This window comes from Haliaeetus albicilla, chromosome 1 (assembly GCF_947461875.1).
Source record: "Haliaeetus albicilla chromosome 1, bHalAlb1.1, whole genome shotgun sequence".
NCBI classification, from domain to species: Eukaryota; Metazoa; Chordata; class Aves; order Accipitriformes; family Accipitridae; genus Haliaeetus; species Haliaeetus albicilla.
The window spans coordinates 77716982-77741192 of NC_091483.1; the positions used below are offsets into that span (position 1 = coordinate 77716982).

Below are 24211 nucleotides of genomic sequence, written 5' to 3' on the forward strand. Positions count from 1 at the left end.
TATCACAAAATGCCAGATTTGCTCAGCATGTAATTTAATCTTATGCTTGGAAGCATCCACATTACTTGGTTATCATGAAATTATTCTTTAATAAAAATGTATGCTTTGTGATCTATATTTTATTAATTTGGTGAGTCAGTTTATCGATTGTTGCAGATGTCATGAATGTATAATTTGTCACAGTTATTGGTTGCCTGTCAGCAGTTCGTAGCACCACAGAGTTCTTGGCTCTTGGGGCACCTTAGAAATAAGCCTTTCTTGATCTGCAAAAGAAAAGCTTTCTCCTGTAAATTATCATCAAGACTTGGGTTGATATCAGGTTTATCACTTCACGGCATGTATTATCCTGTATTAGCCAAACGCTATGAACAAATTAGTAACATGGCCTGTTCAGGCAAGAGTCTTCAGCAAATACAATTTAGTGATTTTAAACGCTGGGGATGAGGTCAGGAGGAGCACAACATTAGAAATGGGAGGCACAGATTTTCACTGTTTTTGTTCACTCTAAACCTAGGAATTATTAGGGTCACTAGACCGCAAAAACAAAAGAAAATTCTGAGCTTTTTTTATCTCCTCTTCCACAGTTGGTAGTTTTTCTGCTGTAACATACAGCAATCATGAGTTTTGTAGATTGAAAAAGTTTATTTTTATGAACAAATGTTAATTAATTTCAATTTTAAAAAAACAACCTATGGATTAAATTTTGGGGGTTTTTTTGTAAATCAGATCTTTATTTCCAAAATTGTCCGACTTATTAGCAAAGTAAACTTTCTTATTGATTTCGCAGTGGTGGTACAGCATAAAGCTTTACGTGCTGAAGTGAAGTTGCGTGGCTGGAACATCTGCTGGTTTCGTTTTGATATTTTTAAAGGCTGGGTTCGGCACCCTGGGAGCTCGTTCTAGTTGGGCACTGGGTTTGTGTATCGTCTTACCAAAAACCAGTGGCTGAACAGACGCTCTCCTGAGCCTCTGATTTTAGCTGGAGTAGTTGGAGGGGTTTTCGTCCCTTCACCTTTCTGGATTCTCTAAAATATTAGTCTCTGGCGTGTAGCAGCCATTGGCGTTGGTTTATGCAGGGGTGTCCTTTCACACTTAGCACAACAGGTTCCCTGGGGGGCTCCCGAAGTTGTTGGTCTGTGTGATGTACATTGGTGGGGGGGGTATGTAGAAAAATATCTGGAATAAGGCCCTACTGAAAGGAAAAAAAAAGGAGGAAAAGAAAAAAGAAGGGAAGGGGGAGAAGAAAGGAGGAGGAAGGAAAAAAAGGAGCAAAAAAGGAAAGGGAGGAAAGAAGGGAAGGAAAAGAGGGAGGGAGGGAAGAAGGGAAGGAAAAGAGGGAGGGAGGGAAGAAGGGAAGGAAAAGAGGGAGGGAGGGAAGAAGGAAAAGAGGAGGAAGGATGGGAGGAAAGGAGGAGAGGAGGAAGGAAGGAAGGAAAGGTTAACAAAGGGAGGAAAAAGGAGGAAAAAGAGGGGTTGTGTGGGCGCGGAGGGCGGCGCCGGGCCCCGCAGCACCTTCCCCACCTCCGCGGCGGCGCTCCGCTCCGCTCCGCTCCGCTCCCCCCCGCGGCCCGGCCCGGCCGGGCCCCCGCCCCTCCCCGCCCCGCCCCGCCGGCCGGGTAATGAGCTGCGCTGGGGTTGGCGGAGGGCCGGCGGCGGGCGGCCGCCATTGGCTGCGGGCGCCAGTCTCTCCGCCCCGATTGGTCGCGCCGCCTGCCCCGTATTTTCAGCAGCGGCAGCGGCATATTCCGGTGGGGAGCCGGCGGCGGCGGGGATGCAAGGTGGGTGGATGGGGCCCGGCCCGGCCCGGCCGCGGCGCTCGGTGCCCCGGCCCCCTCCCCGCCCCGGCGCGGTTCACCTCACCCTTGCTGCTACGGCTGTTCTTTAACACCCGCTTTATCGTCTTGTGTGTGTCCCCTCCCCGCTCCGGCGGCGCCTTGGGCGGGGTGGCTGCGCTCCCGGGGCGCGGTGGGGCCGGGCCGGGCCGGGGGCCGGGGCCGGGGCCGGGGCCGGGGCCGGGGGGGTCAGCAGCAGGCAGCCCCAAACTGCACGGCTCCGCTCCGTTATTTCATTGAAGAGGTGGGCAGCGATCGCGGCTGCCTGCTCGCAGCCGGCTCCGGGTGTCAGTGGGAGCACGAAGGGAGCCCGGAGGAGGTTTGTGGGTGCTGCGTGGGTTGGGTTTTTTTGGGGGGGGGGGGGTAACGTGGGCTAAAATTCACTTTCTGAGCGCGGAGTTTGCGCTGCGGGTTCCGCTAGGTGTAAAATTGGGGTTATGCGTGCGGCGAGCGGAGGAAAGTCGGTCGGAATCGGCTCGGGCTGGCGTCGGGTCCTGCTGAAAATCCTGGATCCTTCCCGTAAGTTATTCCCGTGGACTTGCTAAACGGTAAATCGCTGTTTCCCCTTCAGCCCGAGATGGCAGCTGATTGGAAATTGACGCGATTATGTGTCCTTATCCGAACGTACTTTGTTTTGTGTAAATCTAAAATAACAAATATGAAGGGAAATACCCTCCATTTTTATCTTGCCTTGTGAATCTGTTATATGGTTCAGGGACAAATTTGGCTCCGTGTTATTTCGCAACGTATCTAATCTCATCTCCTTTTCGTGAGGCGCTTTACGGTCAACTGTATTTATTATATTTCTTCTGTATATTTCATCTCGTATTAAAACCGCATCCACCTTTCTAAGTTCGGAGTTTCCTAGTGGTTTTCATGGCAAAAGTTATTTCTGATTGAGATATGCTTTAAGGCAGAAAAATCTTCTGGCAGATTTTGCAACTTTTCTCTGAGTAACGTTGCCGTTACGGTTGGGTTGCATGCTTTCTGTGCCATCTAGTAGTTAGCTAGAAATTTAAATATGCCGTGTAGCATCCCCAGCTGGAGGCAGTACTTGAAACTGTAGTATATTTGCATGATCATTTCTGTGACATAAGCGAGCAGTGGAAATTTTAGATACAGATACCTGATTTGAGCAGGTTAAAAATCGGTGCCTGAATCTTTCTTTTGAATAAAATTGCCACTGAACCTTGAAGGTGCCTTATATAGAAATTTGGGTTAACGCCAGCGGTGCTGTCAATGAAGTCAGTGTGATGTACACCTGAGTTTGCTCGTGATGCTGTTAACCCCTTGTTGTGCATCATAGAGGCAGAAGGATGCTTGTGAGTCCAGGTCTATTGCTAGGCCTGAAAACTTCACGGTTTTGTTGCTAGCCCGAAGCCGTAGGAAGCAGTAAAGGTTTTTCCGGTGAGTGACAGAAGAATTTCAGTCTGGCCCCACCGAGCAGGAGCAGCCCCTGTGCCTCTGGGGTTGGGAAGCGGCCGGAGGAGCTGCGCTGCTGCAGGTTCCCCGGTCCTCGCCTCTCGCCTGTGCACCCATGGGTGCAGAGGCAGCCTGACCGCCGAGAGGGACTGTGCCAGTGTGATCCTCTTTGTAAAAAATAATGATGAATGGAAACGGTACCTGTTGCACCACCGGTGATTTGTCAGCTCCTAGACAAAAACTGCATGGCTGCAGTTTTATGATTATCTACCCAAATCACTTAGATCGTCTAAAATGATAGGTATCTAGGGAGTTTAAATTGATTTTAACGGTGTGTTATGTTCAAATGATTGTGAATACTTGAGTATATGATAAATGTAGATAGTTACATATGAAGTATATTTTTTATTGTGAAATAAATACTATTTATACAAGCGATACGTACTTTTAAATTGAAGCCAGCTACAGTTCAGTAACTACTGTTTAAAAGTAGAAATATCCATGTGTACCTTTTATTGTACTTTGATTTCAGTACATAACAGCATGCATAATTTTCATATTTTATGTCATTTTTTCCAGAGCATCCTGAGAAAACAGACAAAATATTATCTACGCTTATTTGGTACCTACTGAGACTTCTTTAGCGTAATTAGCAAATTCTGATTTCTAATAGTGTGTAAACAAACTGCAGCCAGGCTGGCAGGCGTTGCCTGCTTGTGGTGCTAACTGAAATAGGAAAGATGACGTGAGTACTGCAGAACTGAATTACCCCTCCACGCCTCCTGCTTGTTTTCTCACCCAGACAGGTGAGAGAGAGCAGATGAAGTCTTGTCTTTTCCTTTCGCACAGTACCAGATCGCTTATCTGGTACCATGTACAGATCCAGTGGCCCCACAGAGCTGAAGAAAACCTTTCTTACTCTTGGCCTTAAATTAGTAAATGTTAGTATACGTAGACTATTACATAAAGGACATGCGTGTTATTAAAAAAAAATCTTTTCCACATATAAATAGATAATAAACTCATAATAAATACTTTTCTGAATAACCAAACATGAAAAAAAATGAAGCTAGAAAAAGTAAAACTCAATTAGTTGGGGGTTTTTGGTGGGGTTTTTTCCTAATTATAGGAGTTGCATAACAATTTAGACTCCAGTGTATGCAAGAAGATTCATATGGATACGATGAACCTGCTAGACATAGATTACTGAAGGATCAGTATCAGTAAATACATAAATCATAAATTTATTAAAAAACAGTCTCTGAATTGCCTATCTCTTGCCTACCTATGTGTCTGAATCAAAGGATCATGGTTTTAGCAGATGATATCGTTTAGTTGTTTTGTTGCTGGTTTTTGTTTTTTTTCCTTTATTGTGACCTTGTTGGATGGAGAGAGAATATTTCCTTGGTAAAGTCTGAGGGATTATTGACTCTGTAAGGTGGTAGTTTCTGTCTAATAGCGATGCGACTTTTAGTAGTGCTTTTCCCTGATAGCAGCAATGTTTATTTCAAAAGCATAATTTTCATATTAAAACATATGCAGTGTTAGATTGGAAAACTTTTAACGACAATTGCATGGTATGTTTGTTTTTAAATAGTTATGTTGAATGACGGCAGAAAAAGTAATTTGTAGTTTTTAATGATCTGTGATTTTTATATCTGTTATTTAATAGAGCTGTAATGTTATCACCGTGCGCTGCCAGTTCAGTATAAAGTGCAATGTGTAACGTTTTCTGGTGGTAGAGTTGCTCTAAGTGGAGAAATAATTTAAGCAGTACAAGGATTTTTATAGCCCTCTTGTCACAATTAACTGTGTTTATGAAATATGAATTTACACAACATCTGCCTTTCGGGGCCGACGTTCCCATCGGAGCCTGCTCGCTTCACAAACCAGCAGCGTCGTGTCTAAACCATCATGGCAGGGCAGGATGGACTGGAGCCTGCACGGGGGACGTGTGACCAGGGCAGGGAAGTGATTCACCTGCTAATATATTGTTGGGAAACTTGTGCAGGAAATGCAGATGTTTTTAAGTATAAAAACCTTCTTTCGGTTTCGTTTTAGGAGGGTGACTTGCTTAGGCGCAAGCAAGGTCCCTGACCCGTAACTGGCTCATCCCGTTCTCACTCCCGGTGGTCCCTTCTCGTCCCCCTAATTCCTGCGCTAGTACGTAGGCAAAAAGGGTGGGATGTGTGGCTCGCTGGTGGGGTGGGATTTGGGGTCTGGCATACACCGTTACAATTTATTTTGGAGAGAACAGCACTCTCTTTCCTGAAGCTGAAGATGAGAATTTGCAATGAGATGGATGAATCCAGCTGGACTTTGCAAGATGTGGGATTCGTCATCAATGCGATGGGTTGTCTCCTTGAGGCCCTCCTCCTCTACGTGCCAATTAGTGGTCACTCCCTTAATGGAGGCTAGGGCTTCAGGCAGAAGGAAAGAGCTGGCATTTTGTATGGCCACATCTACCAAATTTGTCTCATCATGGATTACTGTGTCTTTTACTGTTTTATTTTCCTCTAGCACTTGGTGTTCTGCCTCTCACCCCTCCTGTCAAAGCTCGGTGACAGTCATTAATGTCTAACTGGTAAAATTTTTGCAAGTATCATAGCAAAGGCAAGTTTACAGGAGGACAAAGTAGCTTTAGAGATATTGATGCTCTTCCTCAGTAAGGGATGACTTGGGTGGGGGGGGAAGATCTGGAGGTGTTTTAGGAAAGATGCAGTTTCCCATCATGGGCCAACTTGGGGCACAAGTGGCTTTTCGTAGCAGTGAAAAATGGCACAATGGTGAGAGACTGTGAAAAACCTTAAAAATTAATTCTGTACCGCTTCTCCCACTTTTCATAAATCACCTATCTTGACTAGTAAACGTTTCAGATCTGGCACTGCCCCTTGGGGCAGGAACTCTGTAATGTGTAAGGTCTCAGCCTAGCTGGCACATTGGGATATGCAATATTCAGTACTGGGAAATTGTTCTGAAATGTTCACAGTAAGTGCTGTTGGCACAACTTCCTGCAGATTTTGAGGCACAATATTAAGAAATGACTACTCAAAACTAGAGGTTGTACAACTTGGAAAGTCTGGTGTGACGGTTCGCTTGCGCTGTGGAAGTGATCTAAACGCTCACTGCTATTTTTGCCATCATTATTCATGGCAGAATAATTGAGGCCGTTCATAAAGCAAGCTCTGTGGTTGTGAAGAATAGCAGCCAGACTGTGCCACATGTTACCTTTACATCTGAATTTTAGCAGGTGAAGTAAAAATAGTACTAAGTGTTGTATCGTGCTGAAATCATCCAGCAAAATCTCCTTGTTCTTGTACAGGTATCTAGTCCAGCCTTCTGCTGCTGTCTCCTGAGGCTTTACAGCTAATTCTTCTCTTACTGATATTTGCAAATTACTATGATTGCTAGGTCAGAATGAAAAATTGTGTGCAACAGGTAGTTGTTGTAGTGGAGATCAATCATATTATCTTAGAGCTAGTTTAATCTGGTGAAGGAAAGAGTCCAAACTAGTTAATTATCTCTTCTTTGGGTTATCTTCTATAAAATGGGAATAATCATCATCATAAAAGGTGCTTTAGGACTTATTAAATATTTCTCAAGCACTTAGGAATCATAGTTAAAAAAATAATTGCCTAGTAAATTGTCTACTTAATAAAATGTAAAAAATAAAAGATCTGGAGTATATTAGGCTTCATAATCATTTAAATAGATGCATGTAGTTTATTTACCTACTCAGCGAGAACTAACAGCCATTGAAAGTAAATAGTTCTTTAGGAGAACTGTATATGCAAAATCAAATTATTTAAATCAAGGTTTCCAGTTCACTAGTTTAAATTACTTTTACATTTATGATTTAGGTTTTGATTTAAATCATACTTTGTACTGTTAATGTTGAAAATTCATCATCAACACTGAAGCTGTGAACACAAAAGACATTCTTGGCAACCCTTGCAGAATGTAATGTCAGTATATTTCTCTGGAATACTAAAAATTTAGAAAACAAAACCTTCTTCTCAGCACTTAGGACATTTGATATCTGGGGGGGAAAAAGCAAAACAAGCTGCAAATGATTGTATTTTAGTCAACAGACTAATGGGTGGCTGTTCCAGTGGTCTTAATGTAGGAATGAAAGGGCTGGGTAGAGGTACTGCCAGCACGTGGCTTTGTGGTCATCGGAGGAATATTTATAAAGATTTTCTTGAATAAGTAACATCAATCTCTTCATCAGATATAAAAGGACTGATAACGTTTGCCATTGCTTTTTTTGATTAGGAGTAATACCAAGAAAGAAACTTGTTCTGCATTACCAGCAGAAATACTGCAGAGTCGAAAGGACTTCCTACAGCTTTTTATTCGTTCATTGTTCTGCCTAGCAATTAGATAAACAAAACCTCTTTAGATTGTCTTTACACTTGACAGATTAGTGTTTGTTTTTCTCTCTCTTTAAAAAAACCCCAACAACCAGCAAGCTGAGATTTTTTTCAGTCAGGAAGGAAGTTTAGACCAAAGTTTCCAGAATTTGTGACTCTTGCTCTTCTGTTACCGCAGCTGGGAATATGAAGGGGAGGGTGCGTGCCTCAGATGAAAATTGTGTGTAGCCTTGCAAGCTGTGCAAGGCTGTAAATCCTCAAACCGGCTCTGCTTCCCAGCAGTTTTACACGGATCCTGGTGCAGCCACGGTGCTGCGTGGTCCCAGGGATGTGGGAGCTGTAGGTGATGCTCAGGCAAGCACATTGAGAATGTGGTGCGTGCTGCTGCCTGTTCTCTTTCAGATGGTGGAAGGGGATGGACTGCTCGCTTTTTTTCGCGGGACCCATATATGCTCAAGGATTTCCCAAAATAAAATGCTTGTGAAATCGGAAGCAGAGGAATGGCTCTGGGCAGGGACTTACTAGCCCTTCACTTGCCTTTAGGAAAGGTTCCAAACAGGGATCTGATTTGCACCCATCAAGAAACGGCGATTTCAGTTTTAGATAAAAGTTGTGATTTGTATTTGTATCTTTAAGGAATAAATACCAGATTGCATACATAGGTACTATAAGTAGTTACATAAAAATGAAAACCCCACCATTAAATTACTCAGTTTAAACAAAAAAAAAAATAAAAAGAGAGAGAAAAATAGTCTAGTAGGCTACCACCATTTGATGTATGGATACCTAAGCTAGATTTTTAAAATTCTTAGTATTTTGAAATACTGTAATGTTTCTGAACTGTTGAATTGCTATTTGAATGATCCATATTTTAATTGTAGTTTTGTACCTTCCCATTTTCATTCTTACTCAGAATATCTTTAAATAGAATAACCTCTGTGTTGTTACTATGGTATATTGGTACCGTACTTTGAAAACCAAGATGAATAATTGTGTTTCCCATCCTCTCCAAAGATGATAAAAACCAAAAATCCATTATTTGCTGAATTGTTAAAAAATGTTGTTTGGCTCATTTTGTGTGTACCCACTTCAGTGACCAGAATGTCAGCGGAGGCTTTGTTTAAATGTTTTTTCTTTATTTTTTTTTCCCCCCACTCCCACCCACACATACACCTGTTCATCTAAGTCTTCTGGGCCAGACATTGGTTTATTTGGTTGGGCTTTATGGCTTCCCCCACTCCTTTCATTCAGTTAACTGCTTGTTGTCAGTAGTTCTGGCATATCTCCTTGTTTTCTGTAGCCTGCCTGTGGAAAAAAGGCTTGTTTCCAATGGCAAAGAGTTAACCTGGCTCGGAGTTAGATTAACTGTTGCAGTAGCTCATGATAAACATCTGTTGCAATACTCCCAGATGAGAACATTGCTTTCAAAAGTATTTACTGCACATTTTGAACCCGTGCACTTTACTTGTGGTTTTATTTTTTTGCCCTTCAATTACTAAATTCTTTTGAAAGGAAATAAATCCAAAGAGTCTATCTCAGAGACTGTGTTTATTTTATGATACAGAGAAGAAAATGTGATTATTGAGTTATTGTTCATGTGCTAGAGCCCCTGAATATTTCTGACTGGAGCGCAGAAGCGTGTGCGTTCCTTAATAAAAACCAACTGCGGGAGCCGGCTCCTGGGAGCGCTGCCATGTGAGTCCATGCTCTGCCTGCGAGCGTGCGGTGGAGTCCTTTGGATGCCAGTCCTCTGGGTGTTTTCCTCCTGCTCTGAATTTGGCAAGATAAGACTGGTGGGGAGGAGTGGAGTTTTACTCGAACCTGGAACCCAAGGGCAGGTATGTGGTTGGAAGGGTTTGGCCAATGGGACTTGGGACTGTGCTGTTGAGGAAACCTTCTGTTTCTTTGAAATCTTGTTTTTAAATATTTTTTTTTTTAAGTTTTTAAACTTTTTTTTAATAAGTTTTAAAATTCTAGATTTAGTGGATCAAATAATGACAATTTCTCCTGCAGTAGGCCTTTGAAGTTAGGTCTTCCAGCAGCCACTTCTTGCTGTAGCTGAGGATCAGGCGAAAGCAAGCAAAACATGCTTTGGTAGTTTTTTCCAAAACATCAACCACCTTCTCCCCCACCCCGCCCAAACCACAAAATGTACCTGTGCTCGGCGTCTGTGGGAAAACAGCATTGGAAAACAACATGGAATATTTTAAATGGTGGATGTTTCCTGACAAATTGTTTTTCTTTTTTATGCTAAGAAGGGTGATGCTCTTAATGAAATCATGTTCAAAGCATTTTCACCCATATTTCTCAGCAGGTGAAAAATATTTTGCGCTAAATTTCCTACACTTAATGTTTCCTACCACTACCAAGTAAAATACCTGAGTACTTTACTTACGTGCCGATCGTCACCAGAATTAACTTTCTTTGCATAGTATTCTTAACAAACGTAGATGATGAAATGGGGGACTTCCACACAACAAAGCTACTTGTAGTAAAATGCAAGAGTCTGTAATTTTAGTTCTTGCTGATTTTTCTTAGATCTGGTGGAAACACTTGTTTTAGCAATAAATCTGTAAGAACAGCCGTACCGATTCAGATTGAGTGTGTCTAATTCAGTATCCTGTCTCTGATGGTGATCAGCAGCAGATATCTAGGGAAGGGTACAAGAACAGTGATAAACTGATGAAATCTAAGGTGAGATTTCTTAGTTTGCCAGTTTTATGGTGGTACCAGGATTTTCAGAATCTGCTTCCTAAACATAATGCTGAAATGACAGATGTGTGGTACTTGACAGCCTCGGCTTTCTCTTAAGGACCGTGATAGTGATAGGAGGATAAAAGAGGAAAAAACCCTGAAAAGTAATGGATAGTATGTAAAAGAGAGAGAAAGAATGGGATAGACTGGGAAAAAGAAAAAAAGGGCTATAATTACCGCAGAGTATAAAGAAATAGTAGAAAAAGGTTGGCTTGTTACCCAAGAGGAGAGGGCCTCCCGTACCGGAGCTCGCCGAGACCCTGCTCTGACGGGTTTTCAGCCATCATCTGTGTTGCATCATTTGGGTGTGGGGAAAAGTTGGGCTTAGCTGGCATGGGGAGAAAGAGTTGGCCTGAGCCTGGTCCAAGGAAAAAAAGAGGGTAGAGAGCAGAAGAATGAACTGTGAGAGACTAAACAGATGGGAAAGGGGAACGGGGGTGACGGGAGTGTCAAAGAAACCTGTAGAAGCTCTGGATTATTCTCTGTCTGTAAATATCTGTCCATTCCAATTAATGTATAAGAAGTTTTGTATGTGTTGGGGAATATCTTCTGTGGGTTTGCACTGAATCCCTTGTAGCATTGCCCTACTTTTCCCAGGCTTCAAGACACCCAGGTTTTATTTTTAGTGCTACCCTGGGTTCTGTTTTATGGCAAACCTGTTCCAGCTTGCTGCAGTCATTACTACTAAGGCCATCTAAATAGCAGCTCAAAAATACTTAAAGTAATGTAAATAGTAATAAATTATTTTGTGTTTGTGTGGATTAAAAGGTACACCTAGGATGGACTTGTTCTTGGGTCAGGTTTTTTAATGCTGTAGAGCAAAAGCAGGATGAGCCTTACATTACTGGCATACAGATGTAATGGTACTGTGCTTTAAATAACAGCCATGAAGGCGTTGTGACTAGGATATTGTCGCATTAGTATTCACTGCTTAAAAGCAGATTTTTAGGGAGCTTTTACAAAGGTGTATGGAAAACTGTTATTGACCGTCTAAAGTGAATTCAAGAACAATACCGATGAGGAGGTGTTACAGTGGATGAGGAGGTGTTGCAGCGATCTGCTCGCCAAAGTAAGTCATATTGCAAGCTAGTATCAAACTTGACAAACTTGGGTTTTATTGCATGTATCAGGATGAAGAGAGGATGAGGCATTTGAGCACAAAAGGGCGAAACCATCTAGAATTTAAACATAGTGTACATAATCCCATGAGCCAGGCGGTTTGGTAAAACCAGAAAAAAAGTGAGTGCTTTATGGTGACCTTACAGAAAGGTCTAAATCTATATCTTTATCTGTAGATAAAGACCAGGCAAAGGAAACTTCTCAGCTCGTAGACGAGGTAGGTACAAGATCAAAAAAACACAGACTGGTCATTAATAAATTGATATTTTGATGTATACATATATAAATAAATGGATTATAAATTAATAGTGTTGATGGTATTGTGTATATATATTAGAACAAAGTTTCATGTAATTAAAGGAAAACAATTCGGAAACAGCTTCACAATATAGGAACGTGAGGGACTAAGAAACACCATGCGTTTCAGGATTGAGCTTCATTTACCCTTCTAAGAGGATTATAGGAAATTGATCCTTTCTCAGTTCCCCAGAAGGCTTTTCGAAGCCTGGCATTTTCAAATCCAGGGAGCCTCGAGTCTGGGGCTGGTTTTCTCAAATATGTGCTGTGGAAGGTGCTTTGATTTACACCCCGTTGTTACTGTGGGAGCTGTGGACAGGAGGAGCACAGGAACGAATTGTGCTCGCTCTTTCTGCCAAAGAAGTTTACCTTTTTGCTGATAATCTGTGCTCCTGAAGAACCTGAGTCTTTGTATGCTTCCTGTTAGTAAATAAAATGAAATGCAACTTCCACCATTTCTACTCTTAGTAGGAAAATAGGAGCTCTAACAAGGTGTATACGAAATAAAATTTTTCAAAATATAATAATCTGGTATATGCTTGTTACTCTTACTACGTAGCCTTTTATTAAAAGGTTTATAAAGCTAACATGTCAACGTTTTGCTTTTTTTTTTTTTCCCCATCACAACAATGTTTCTTTTGTGTTTTTAAAGGTATCGTACAACCACCTTAGAATAAGCAAACATTCTCCAGCTTTAGTCTGGATGTGTCTTTAAACCACACAGAGGAATTTTTTATCGATGGTTTTGTGTTTTCTCTTCTGATACATAACTCCACATTTGCCTACCAGCTTTCCCAAGTCCTTTTCTAAACATCCCAATGATTTCATTGTCATGGACAGATAATGGATGTGCTGTGTCTCTACATTATATATTTGACATAAAAGAGAGTTTACCCTTGAATTTTAACCTTCATTTAAAAAATTTTACTTTTCCTATATCCTCAGAGATTGCCTTGACTTTCAAAAGAAGGTTCCTCGGAATCAAAGAGGAATCTGATGGCACATTTGCGCATCAGTTTACAGTAACTTTTTACACTCAGGCTTTACTACCTTCTACAATTTTGTTGTGGTTTCTTTAGTAAACAGAAATAGTCCTACAATTCTGTTTCTTTAATACCTCTCTTGCCTGTGCTGAGCCGTTAATGGGTCTGTTAGTATTGTTAAAGTATTAACAGAATAATAATAATTGCTGTGTTGTAATTGTATCGAGTCTAAAAAAGCATTCTCATAGAATATTAATGAGAGCCTTTTTAGATGTATGAATTATTGTTCTTCGGACAGAAAATTAAACTACCAAAAAAAAAAAAAAGTACTATTCTGGAGGAACATAATAATAAAAATCAATAAGCCTTCGATTTAGTCTTCAACTCCATCGCTCCTCCTCTCCTAACCCCATTTATGCTTTCTGCAGGTATCCCAGCAATCTGCCCCGCACCATATGTGCGCCGGTACCTAGGCACAACGGGGGGCTGGGAGCCGGGTGGCGGTTTTAACAATGAGTTTTCTTTTTCTGTTTGTCTCAGCCTTACATTACTTTAACCTTACTTAGTCTTAAAAACTGTGACTATAGAGCTAATATTTTATGCAGCATTGAGAGGAACTGGAAGCGCTTTTCATTGCTATGCAAAATGCAGCTGGGGGATGGTGCGGAATTAACAACGCGGAGCTATGCTGTTGAAGATGTGAGCGGTAGTTTATTTTCATTTCTGTCATTAAATATCTTATTACCATCTATTTGTTTGTTCTTTCCTCTCTCCTGCAGTGCAAAAAAGGGCGATTACTAGAAGGTAGGAATTGCACAACTGCTGGAAACGACCTTAAATCAGTGACCTTCGGTTGACCTCTGCAACCGCTGGTGTGAGCCGTGGTATTTTTTTCGGAGCTAAGTTAGTACCTCTGCGATCCTCTTTCTTTCATCAGATCTTATTCAACTTTTATACCAAGTTGCGGACTTGGGAGCAAAACCCAAATAAAAGAATAATTAAAAAAAAATTTCTCTCTTGTAAATATAAAGACAGTGCGTCAGTACATAATAAAGCTATATAAGTGTTTCCTGGGACTTGCTTGAACATAAAACTTTGCAGTTTATGTAGCATAATATAATTCTCTGAATGTTTTTGGTAGCCGTTATTTCTAAATGGGCAAATGAGGTGCCGTTGCAATACTTGGCTTTTTGCAGACCCGTTGGTCTGAATGAGAAATACGGAGCAAACTCCAGGTTCATCATTTGTTTTGTGAGATTTCAAAGGGACTTCAGTTTATATTCTAAACCAGGTAATTTCTTTTCCAGTCTGACGTATCGGCTCCTTGTCGTCATCCTTTATTCTCCCCCGTCTGACATCAGTTTCTCTCTTGTCCATTGAAAACTGAAACTTGAAAAACTGCAGTTTTATACTTTATATTATTCTTCTACCCTGGAGCTGTTTTTAGTGTCTTTATTGCAAGTAGACAGATGGTGATATTTGGTTTCCTGTCAGTTTTAATGAATATAGATAGGAGCGATAAGAACATTTGCTTCGTTTAGCAAACTTCCTTTTCTGGCTTTTAATTAATGAAGTGCTCACTGGTGTGCCACTGCTTTTGTATGTAGTACAGTTAAATCTTATATACGATTCAACTTGTAGTGTCAGATGATGAAAAAGAGGATGAAAATAACTTCATCTCTCGATATCCTTTAAAGTTTACTTACACAGACTTTGAATACTGCAGACATCAGAAATGTAACGTGCTTGTACGAGCCACCATAGCAGCATCCTTTGTTTCTTTGTATTTTGGTAATATTTTCTTTTTATGAAAAGAAACCAGAGGAAATGGCCTGCCTTTGGTGCACTTAACCTTGGGTGAGGTTCAGCTCAGCTTCAGAGCAATTTGCTTCTCATGCAACTTCTTAAATAGAGTAAGGTCCACAGCAAAAATTTAATAAAATAGAAAAGAAAACCTTGGCTTTTCAAGCTTTTTTGCTGCATTTTGTCCTGCTTTGGAGAGAACTGGAACATTAATCCTAATATTGATTTTCTTTTCCGATAGTTTGATTTCTGTGTTAGCTTAGCACAGACATTATTTTATTTTAGATTCTTGTAAACTATTTTAGAGTCCATTGTTCTGAAGATCTTTCTCCAATGTTTTACGCTAAGTTTGTTTTTTCCTTTCTTTTTGTGTATATTGTGGTTTTAATAATTTCTGCCTTGCCATAGCAGTTTGAATTCTTTACTGGTAAAAGTAACCATGCCTGTGTGTATAAAAATATTTCAGTGGCTAAAGCCTGAATACTACTGCCTGTTAGATATAAAATCTCTGCTTTAGCTTTGTAGCTCTAGTGGGTTAAGATCTTACTAGGTGGAGAGGAATGATTTGGGGTGAAGGACAAGAGGGTGATCATTGGGAAGATTATTTTCTTAAGCATCTGACTATTGCTAATTCTGAAGAAACTGATTTTAAACTTCCTTGTATCTTAGTATTCCTGTTTCCCGAGTTAAAAAATGGACTCAATTTTGTACTTCTTTTCAGGACTTTTGTTTTGTTCTAACCATATAAGGATAGGATTTGGTTCCCTGATGGCAAATCTATGCAGGAAAAAAAGTTGGATTATTTTAGAAGGCTGTTTTAAAATACTCCAACAAGCCTGCCAGGAGGCAGAAATAAAGAGTTATTTTGTATTATTTCTTGTGTCTTTCTGAAAATGTCACTAAGTGCAAACCTTGTTCCTCTGGAAAACTTTTATCTCAGTGAAAGATACCTCTAATTTAAATGAGTTAAAACCAAACAGAAAATGTTTTCACTGATGCATTTAGTTGGTGCAGGCAAATAATCAGGTCCTTATGCTAGGTTTATTGCATGAGTGGTATTAGCTCTGCAAACGAACAGCGACTGAGGTTTTGAATGTGTCCTTCCTTCCTGAAGGTCACAAGTAAGAAAACAAAATTCACAAAAGGATGCCCCTTATGTTTAAATAAATATTCACCTTCTGTACTTGTATTCCGTGGCGGTAGGTTAACAGTTCTCATTCCTGTGTTGCTTTTTTTGCGAGGGTGATGAGGAAAGGCTTGCTAGCCATTTTAGAGGGAAACGAGGATCTCTGTTGGCAGCTCTAGCAGGGTGCCTTCTGCTTGGGTACCTGGAAAATGGCTCGCATGCTGCAGGAATAAAACCTGTGTTTCAGATCCCAGGCATGTTCATGTACCCTATTTTTATTCTGAGGGTTCTTTCTTCTGAACCAGAAGTTAACCTTGTTCCAGACAACAGTGCAGAATGCCGGAGTTGGTTTTAATCTATATAATTGACCTTGCAAAAATCAGTGTAAATAAAAAGTGCATCGTGGTGCCTCAGAATTTGTAGGCAAGAACATTTTAATGTTGTTAGTTACAATATTAATGTCATGCTTTTACTCCTTTCTGGTTCCTTGTCATCTTTCAGGAAACAGAACTGTGTGTCTTCCCTCTTACAATAAGAGTGTTTTCTGATGCATCTAAACTGGTATGCACTGCTGTATGTGGCATATATATTTGTGAATTCTGTATGAAATCCACCCTTGAATTAATGTGAAAAATAAACAGATTTAATTCAGACCAAGTAAATCCTTTTCCGTCTGGGAAGAGACTATAGTCTGTATTTGTGGGGTTTATTTTTCTTTAGCATTTGCTTCTTATTCTCCAAATAATTGTAGTTGCATGTTTCTCCTTTTTCAATATTTGCCAACATCTCCAGCAGTTCTTACTCTCTGATATCTCCTTCAATCATGAGACAGAAGGAAAAAGAAAGTCATCTCTGGAGAAGAAAACCCACAGGGCTCCATTCCCTTCCCATGCCCCATCACTTTCTCTCCATATTTTTGAAGATGTGAAGCAATTTAGATCAGCGTTTTCCACCGTTCCTTTTTCCTAACCTGATTCCTCTTCTTGCAGAGAGAAACAAAAGGAAGATACAGAAGAGAAGTTGAAGAAGAAAGGAGAGAAAGAGAAAAAATAGTGGAGAAAAGCAGAACAGAGTTGGCTTTTCTAAGAGCAGTTTCCCTCCTCTTTTTTTTGCTGTTTTTAGCGCATCCCAGATACTGCTATTTCGAGATAAGTGGGTTAGGTGAAAGGGCGTAATTAATAGTGGTTTCACAGTTGCTGTGGGTATGGGAGAGCATAGTACGAAGGGGGGATCCAAGGCAATGTTGGCAGGCTCTCAATGGGAAGCTCCCAGCTGAGCCCCAGGTTGCCGTGCCCATCTTCTGCCGCAAGACTGGGCTGTGCCAGCCAGGTGGGAGCTGGATTAAAGTGGGAATAGAGCAGACGGTGAAGTGCGGCGCATCTAGACTTACACATTTAGTATGGGACAGTATGTATTTGTGGGAGCACTTGGGGAAAGGATGGATCAACCCTTTGAACAGGGTCGTGGGGAAACAGCTAGTAAAGTACTTTCACCACTGACAGTAGGAAGTGAGACATCTTTTTTTTTTATGTCAAAGATTCTGAGTTTATTAGTAAGCAGTATTTCTTCTGGTCCACATGCGCCTTGAGTTTTTATTATCCTGCAGTGCGTTGTTTCTTCTGGTTGGGGATCATTTAGCATCGATGAGGCTTGTATGGGATATGATGCACCTGTTACAGTGATGGCAATCTGTGCTTTTCTGCTGAGAGATTAACTCAATTTTAACATGTGAAGATAAGGAGAAGCAGATAACACACGCAACTAGTTACAGGTTGAGTATGTTGCTGCCGAGGAACTTTTTTATTAATAGGTAGATGTATGTCAGGAAAAAAATGTGAGCTATAAACCATATAGTTGAGTGATTGCTGTAGTAGAAGATGGAATGACAAACTACCTGCATTCTTCAAATCAGCTTTCTGCAGAGTTTACATTTCATTTGCTTTTACTCTTCTTTTCCTGATGGAGCAAGGTTACTATGAAACAGCCATACTGCATCATGGTCAGGGCTAGCGCTGTGTTTTCGGATGCTCTTAAAGTCTCAGCGGTCCTTTCTGAGCCCTGGTGCTCTGTCTTCTCTTGACCAGCTGGAGCCCGTTGGATTAATATTCCCAACAGTCTCTGTGCTTGGATTATATATCCCCAAGATCACTTGCTTGTGTTGCCACCAGTGCCTTTTTGTTCTTTTTCAGCTGGAGAACACACTGCAAGAAAAGCTTTTATCTTGTTGAAAAGGCAACGCCTGAACAGGAGCTTTTTAACATCCCTGTGACACATTGAACTCGGGCACCTTGGAAAGTCGGTTGGTGGGAGCAGCATGTCCTGGTTACTGCGGTACAGGCTCCTAAAGATTTACTTCATCCAGCTGGGACCCTTCAGGGCTGGCTGTTTGGAGACCACCAAACTGCATCCCTTGGTGGAGATGGGTTGTTTGTGGGTGTGGATGTTGCGCTTGCGGAGGACAGCCGGTATATGAGATGGCCGTTCCCTGATGCGGAGCGGGAGTGCGACACCTTGGGAAGACACTGTTTTATTTTGTCTGCCTCCAGGAAAACAGTAAATTAATGCTTTTAGGTCTGTAAATCTGCTTGTGGGTGCTAACGTATCACAAAGTAGCTGGCTACACGCATCTCTTGCATTAAGCTGTTGAATGCAGATTATCAGGTAGAAGAGTCCGAGAGATTGGGGTTTTTTTTTGTTTGGTTTTTTGTTTTTTTTTTTAAATTCAAATCTATTTTTCAGATTTTAGGACATATTAGTAAACTCTGTCCTGTCATTTCTCCATATGGGTCTAATTTTATTGTATTGAACCTTTCTCCTTTTCATGGAAAATAAAAAGACGATTCTCTCTGTGGCTATACCCATGTTATGATATATTTTGCTTAAATAACCTGAGATAATTTTTTAAATATTTTGGAATTATTGTTAAAAAAGCCAAAACACCTTTCTGAAGAATTTTGAAGGAAAAAAATAATTTCTCTGAGAGCAGTAGCTCAGTGATCAGCAGGTCTGTTCTGAGAATGAGAGTGTACATGCCCACACAAGGGCACATTTGATTGTCTGATAGGCATCAGTAACTGGTACTTCCCTTCACAAAAGACCTTCTTGCTTACTACTGAAGACCTTTATAGTCCATTCTTTCAAAAACAACATTCTGAAAAAGTGCTTTAGAAACGTTAGTTATTATCGGAGACAAACCTCGGAAAATTTAATTTTTCTAAATTGTGGTATCAGTACAAAGGAGATAAATGGGAGCTGAAGGATGCTTTGCATTTTCTCTGTGGTTTACACAAAACATTTGTGCATCTGTATTTTTTTTTCCATATGTTGAAAGTGCCATATGGAGAGGTCACTCTATATTTCAACTTGCAGATGAAGTAAGCTAGTAGTAGGAAACCACTCTAAAGCGAATGATTTTTCAGCAAAAAAAACCCCCAGAAGTGCATTTGTCGCTTGGTGGACATTTATGCTGTTGACTAATAATAATGATTTGTGCTATTGTAACAAAGAGACATTGGTGTGGGATTTTTTGTTAAGGGAAAAAAGATTACGTACTTAGGAATAATGCTGTCTATAAAAGCCAAAACGCTTGGAGGCAAATACAGCAAGCAAGCAAATGGTATTGTGTATCCTTAGTAGATAGAAAATGGAGGTGAGCAGCTGTAATTACATCTTTTACACGCATTGGGGAAAAAATCTTGAGTTGTGCCCGAGTCGCCAAAACCCAGTTAAACGCAGGGGCTTAAAGAGAGAGACGATGAAAAGAACAAGGGAATAAAATAGCCAAGTAGCGATATTTGGCAAAGGCTTGATGGGGGAACGTGGTTTTCATCATTGGGAAAACAAATAGTAGATGACTTGAAGGTCATGAGAAAGAATTGCATTCCTCATCAGTTTTTTAATTTGTGAAGTAGAAGTAGCACAACTTGCATCTAGCCAAAGAGGCCCAGGAAGAGTGGGAGGCAAATTTCTGATGATGCTCTGCTGTGAAGCAGCGGCCTGATGGCATTATCTGGTGAGAGGAATAATTGGAGACCACTGAAGTCTCAGGGGAGGATGGAGAGTGAAGTGATAGTTCTACTGTGATCTTATCGAATGCACACTCTGTACCTCTGCAAAATTTAAAATTAGTTTCGTCTTGGAGAAACACAGAGGTTGAGCTGTCAGCGTAAAGATGATGGAGTTTGCTCAGATCAAGGAATAGAATGGGCAGAGGGAAAAGCAGGACGTCAACATCTGAACCTTGGTGGATGTGGGAGGAGGAGGAGAATTTATTTCTGGGAAGGGAAGGATGTCAGAAATAAAATAGAAATAGGAAGGGAGAGCCTTGGGAAAGTCAAGGCTGAAAAAAACAGAAGTGGTTAATACTGTGAAAGGACACGAGGAGTTTGAGGAGGGTGAGACTGTTACAGATGCTTTCGATGAGGAGGAGTTTAGCACTGACCACGGTTTGCCAAGCAAAGGTAGTGGAAACTGGAATATAGGGCTGGAAATCAAAGTCTGTTCTTCCTTAAAAAGGATTTCTCCGTTATGTTTTCAGACCTCTAATGGACCCTTGGTTTGAGAATGATTGTGGTTATTTTCTTTTTCTTTTTTCCCACTTGTTCAGGCCGAAAATAGAACTTTATGTAACAATAAAAGAGATGAAGTTTATTTCTTAAAGGAGATGTTTAATGCTAACACATCAGGACAGTGTGTTGGTTTTGTTTCTCTTCCATTCCTCCAACCAAGAAAAGTCACATGAAATTTATCTTTAAATCAGAGGGACAAAAAGGTTTTCTCAGCAGAACATGGTGTTGGTACTTTGACTTAGGAAGGAATTGCATAATTACACGTTGTATTTTTCCTCTTGCAATCCACTCATCACAATATATTGTTCCCATTAGAAGCCCATGCATCTGGAAACTGTGTCACACTTAATTTTTTTAATTTTTTTTTTTTTATCACAGGTTTTTCAAATTGAGTATATCTGCTCCCTATAATTTCAAAGCGGAAAAAGAGACTTCCTAGGGCATGTTCTAGCCTTTCTATTTCAATAACAAAGACTGCAACTTGGTGGTAGAAGGCAAATGATTCATTTTGTCAGGAAAATGCCACTTTTCTAAGTGGTTGTCAGGGCACATCTAAAGCAAATGCATGAAGATTAAAAGCAGTCGTCTTATGTAAACCTTCAGCGGGAGTATGGGAAGCAGATACTGAATCAACAGTCAAGAAACTTTGGATGGGTTGTAATAAATATCTTGCCATATTTATTTGCAAAGTGGTGTGGGCTTGTAAATTGTGGGGCTGGTTGCGAGGAAATATCTGAACATCGTCATTTTATACGGGGTTTTGGATACCAATAAACAAAATTTTGCCTAGGTTTCCATGGCTTAAAGAAGCATTACATAACTGCAGTGTAATTTTTTTTCAAGCAAACCAGGTTGCAGTGAGAGGGAGTATTAGTTAAAGCTCCTAGCAATTTGAGGAGTTGTGGAAATGCCTTGGAAAGTCACTGCAGTTTATCAGCAATACATTTTGGTGAATAAAGTATGGGGGTTGCTTTATACTTTCCTCACAAGTCAGGAAAACCCCTACAAGAGGCAGGGGAATAGCAACTGTATTTTAAATCTTATCCATTTTTCCCTTTTAGTTTGGCTCTGTGTCTTTCTAATTAAAAATTGGTTTTATATAAATTTATATTATATAAATATATTTCTATATATATGTAAATTAGGTCAAGATAACAAATGCTCTTGGAATTGTACAGTCTTCATGCCAAGATGTGTTCGCTGATAAGCTGTAGACAAATAATTTTTCAGAGATGTATTAGAAATATTTTAATAAGCCTTTTCCCCTCAGTTTTGGTGCTTTTCCAGAAAGAAGTCATTGCCTCTTTTATTCATAATTTAGTGTGATTATCTGTCATTGTCACAAAAGGGTTCAGACAGAAGGTTGTCCTGATATGAAAGGCTTTTTAGCTGGCGGTGGTAGGAGTTTCCCGCTGCTGGTCCATCAGGCTGCAGGACGGGACTGAGGCTCCAAACTCCCACCCGCTCGTGGTGGAAACAATCCGACAGGAGCCTTTGAACTGGGGTCGTCGAGCACTTTCTTGGATGTAGATCAACTCTTCGGAAATTACTGTTTAAATTTGGAAACTCCAGTTGACTTCCTTCCCACCTGGACCAGTGCTAACCCTTCGCGCTCATCCAGCAGCTTCAGCATTGCTAGTCCCCCGGTCCCTTAGCAAACATGAATTTTGATTTTCATTTTAACTCTTTGTAGACCATGTAAGAGAAAAGAAAAACTGTTACAGTCTCTCCATGGTACGATTCTGCCTTTTTTAACACCAGAAATACACAGCTCAAGGACCGTTAAGTCAATACACATTAGCTTTGTCACAGCACTGGTTTATCTTTTGGGGGTGAGGATGTCAGTCCCTATAGAGGAATCCAGCATTTTTTGCCCAGCTCTTCATTTCATTTATTAGGTCTTTTTGCAAATCTGTTTTTGTCTTGATCCAACTAGATCACTTGATGGTCTATCAGCAGTTTGGCACCTTCTTCATCCTATTTAACCCCAGCAGTTCCTGGGCATCTCAAGGCAGTTTCATCCCGTTGATAAAACCTACTGTTGCTAACAAGGCACTAATCCACGCTGATTTATTTAAACATTGTAAATGGCTTCACGTCTCTTGACTGTTTTGATCACTAGCTGTTAATGAACCTTGACCACAACTTGGATTTGGTCTTCTAGTTACTTGTGTTGCAGCATCTTTCTGCCACTGGTGGTACTATAGTTTCACAGCATTACCTGGACTTCTTGACCAGTCTGTATGTTTCCCAAATGATCAGAAATGAGTAGTGCATTTTGGAACCCTGTTTTGAGAAGGAGGTTGGGTTGAACCAGGTGATCTCCTGCGCTCCTTTTCAACCGAAGTTGTAAGATTTTATGCTAAGGTTTTCTCTTAATCCTTTGTTGGCTCTTCTTTCCAGGTTGTTGCTGTTCCACTGGTTGTTTCTGGTGGTGTGTGGATCCAAAGCCATTTCTGGGTATCCAGCATTGACCGTTAGTTCAGTAGACCAGCATTTATTTATTAATCGCTATTAATACTTACTTTGTCCCATTACCAACACAACCAGAGGTCTTCTCTCGTTCACTTATCATAGACTTGACTGAAGACTAGGTTCACCACTGACCTTCCTCTACCCGGGCTCCATATATCTGATACAGTATTTCCTTAGCTGCACGCCCTTGTTGTATGAGATCCTTACGGCATCTACCACGGAGCCTGGAGTTAGTTTCTTGGGGGGATTACAGGTCTCTCCTTGTCAGGTTTTGCTTTTCCTTGGTGCTGTCAGTCCTTCTCTCAAGCATCCCACCTCTTCACTTCCACGGCTCTAGCAGTTGGAGTTGGTGGTGTTCATGCATTGCAGCAAGCCAGCCGATTTCATTTCTTTGATCTGGCTGCAGCATTTTTTCAGAGAGATGAAATTTGAAATTTAAATTTACACTTGTTTAGAGTTTGTCTTGTTAAATGCGTTTTTAGTTAGATAAATCACTTTTCCACTGAAAGCTGTAACGTAGGGAATCTGTGAGCCATATCTACCGGCAAGCAGGGTTTTGCAAGGTTGATGATGAACACTACACAGAAAGGTGGAAAACGTTATCTTTTAATAAGGGTGGAAGTCCATGGAGTGATTGGGAAGCACTATGTTGCCTACTCAGTATATAAATGGGGATGGAGGAAAGAGTGGCTAGTGAGGGTTTGTTAGAAATTGAACTGGTTTGTTCCTCAATTTTGCTGGCGGGAGATGTATCCCATCATCTACACAACAGTCTGTGGCCAGATGATTTGCCTCTCAGGTGGGGCAATGGGTAGGTTCTTTTGGCACATCAGGGACAGACAGCAGAGGGGAAGGTAATGCCTCCTTCCCCTAATTTTAGTCTATTTACTGTTTAAAAAAGTAATAAAAGTTGACTTTGGCATCTGTTAGAATTTAGAAAGTGATAAAATACAAATGAAGAGGCCGTTGCTGACAATTTAAGGCTGTTGAGTATGTCCCTTTCAGTCATATATGTAGCAAACCAGAAAGTCACGTTTATTTTTATACACATTTTTTCCTGAAAATTGCATATCTGGTTTCTTTTAATTTCTTAGAAATTCTGTGTCTCTTGCGCAGTGGGTTAGTCTCTAGAGGACATATAGGTTGAGTGACTTTACGTGATAGCAGAGATTTCAGAGAAGCAATGCCTACCAGGGACAGGAGGAAAGCTGTGTTTTAGTAGTTACCTTATTTTTGTGTATGCTTGTTTCAAGGGAGGTAGAGAAATCCATATCTGTATTTGTTGTTTTCATGAAGGAAATGGAAAATCTTTTTATGGTAAATTCTGAAGGAAGATACTAAAAAAAAAAATTAATCCAAGAAATGGCAGATCCTTTTACTTTCCTTGGGTGTTGTAAGCTTGACCTAGTTTTAAATATCTTTGTGGCGTGAAGTAAAAAAAAAAAAAGAAAAAGAAGAA

General features: G+C 40.7%; 1 protein-coding gene across 5 annotated transcripts in view; it reads left to right on the forward strand.

Moving 5' to 3' along the window:
• Positions 1–24211, forward strand: part of CTBP1 (C-terminal binding protein 1) — a 244849-nt gene that overhangs the window by 85508 nt on the left and 135130 nt on the right. Inside the window, exon 1 of one of the 5 annotated variants that reach the window (XM_069795715.1) lies at positions 1757–1778. The exons of the other annotated variants lie outside the window; for them this stretch is intronic. Coding sequence (XP_069651816.1) covers positions 1772–1778 — 7 coding nt within the window. The 5' untranslated portion in view covers positions 1757–1771. Of the gene's footprint in view, positions 1–1756; positions 1779–24211 lie in introns of those variants that run through there. 5 annotated transcript variants of the gene reach the window in all.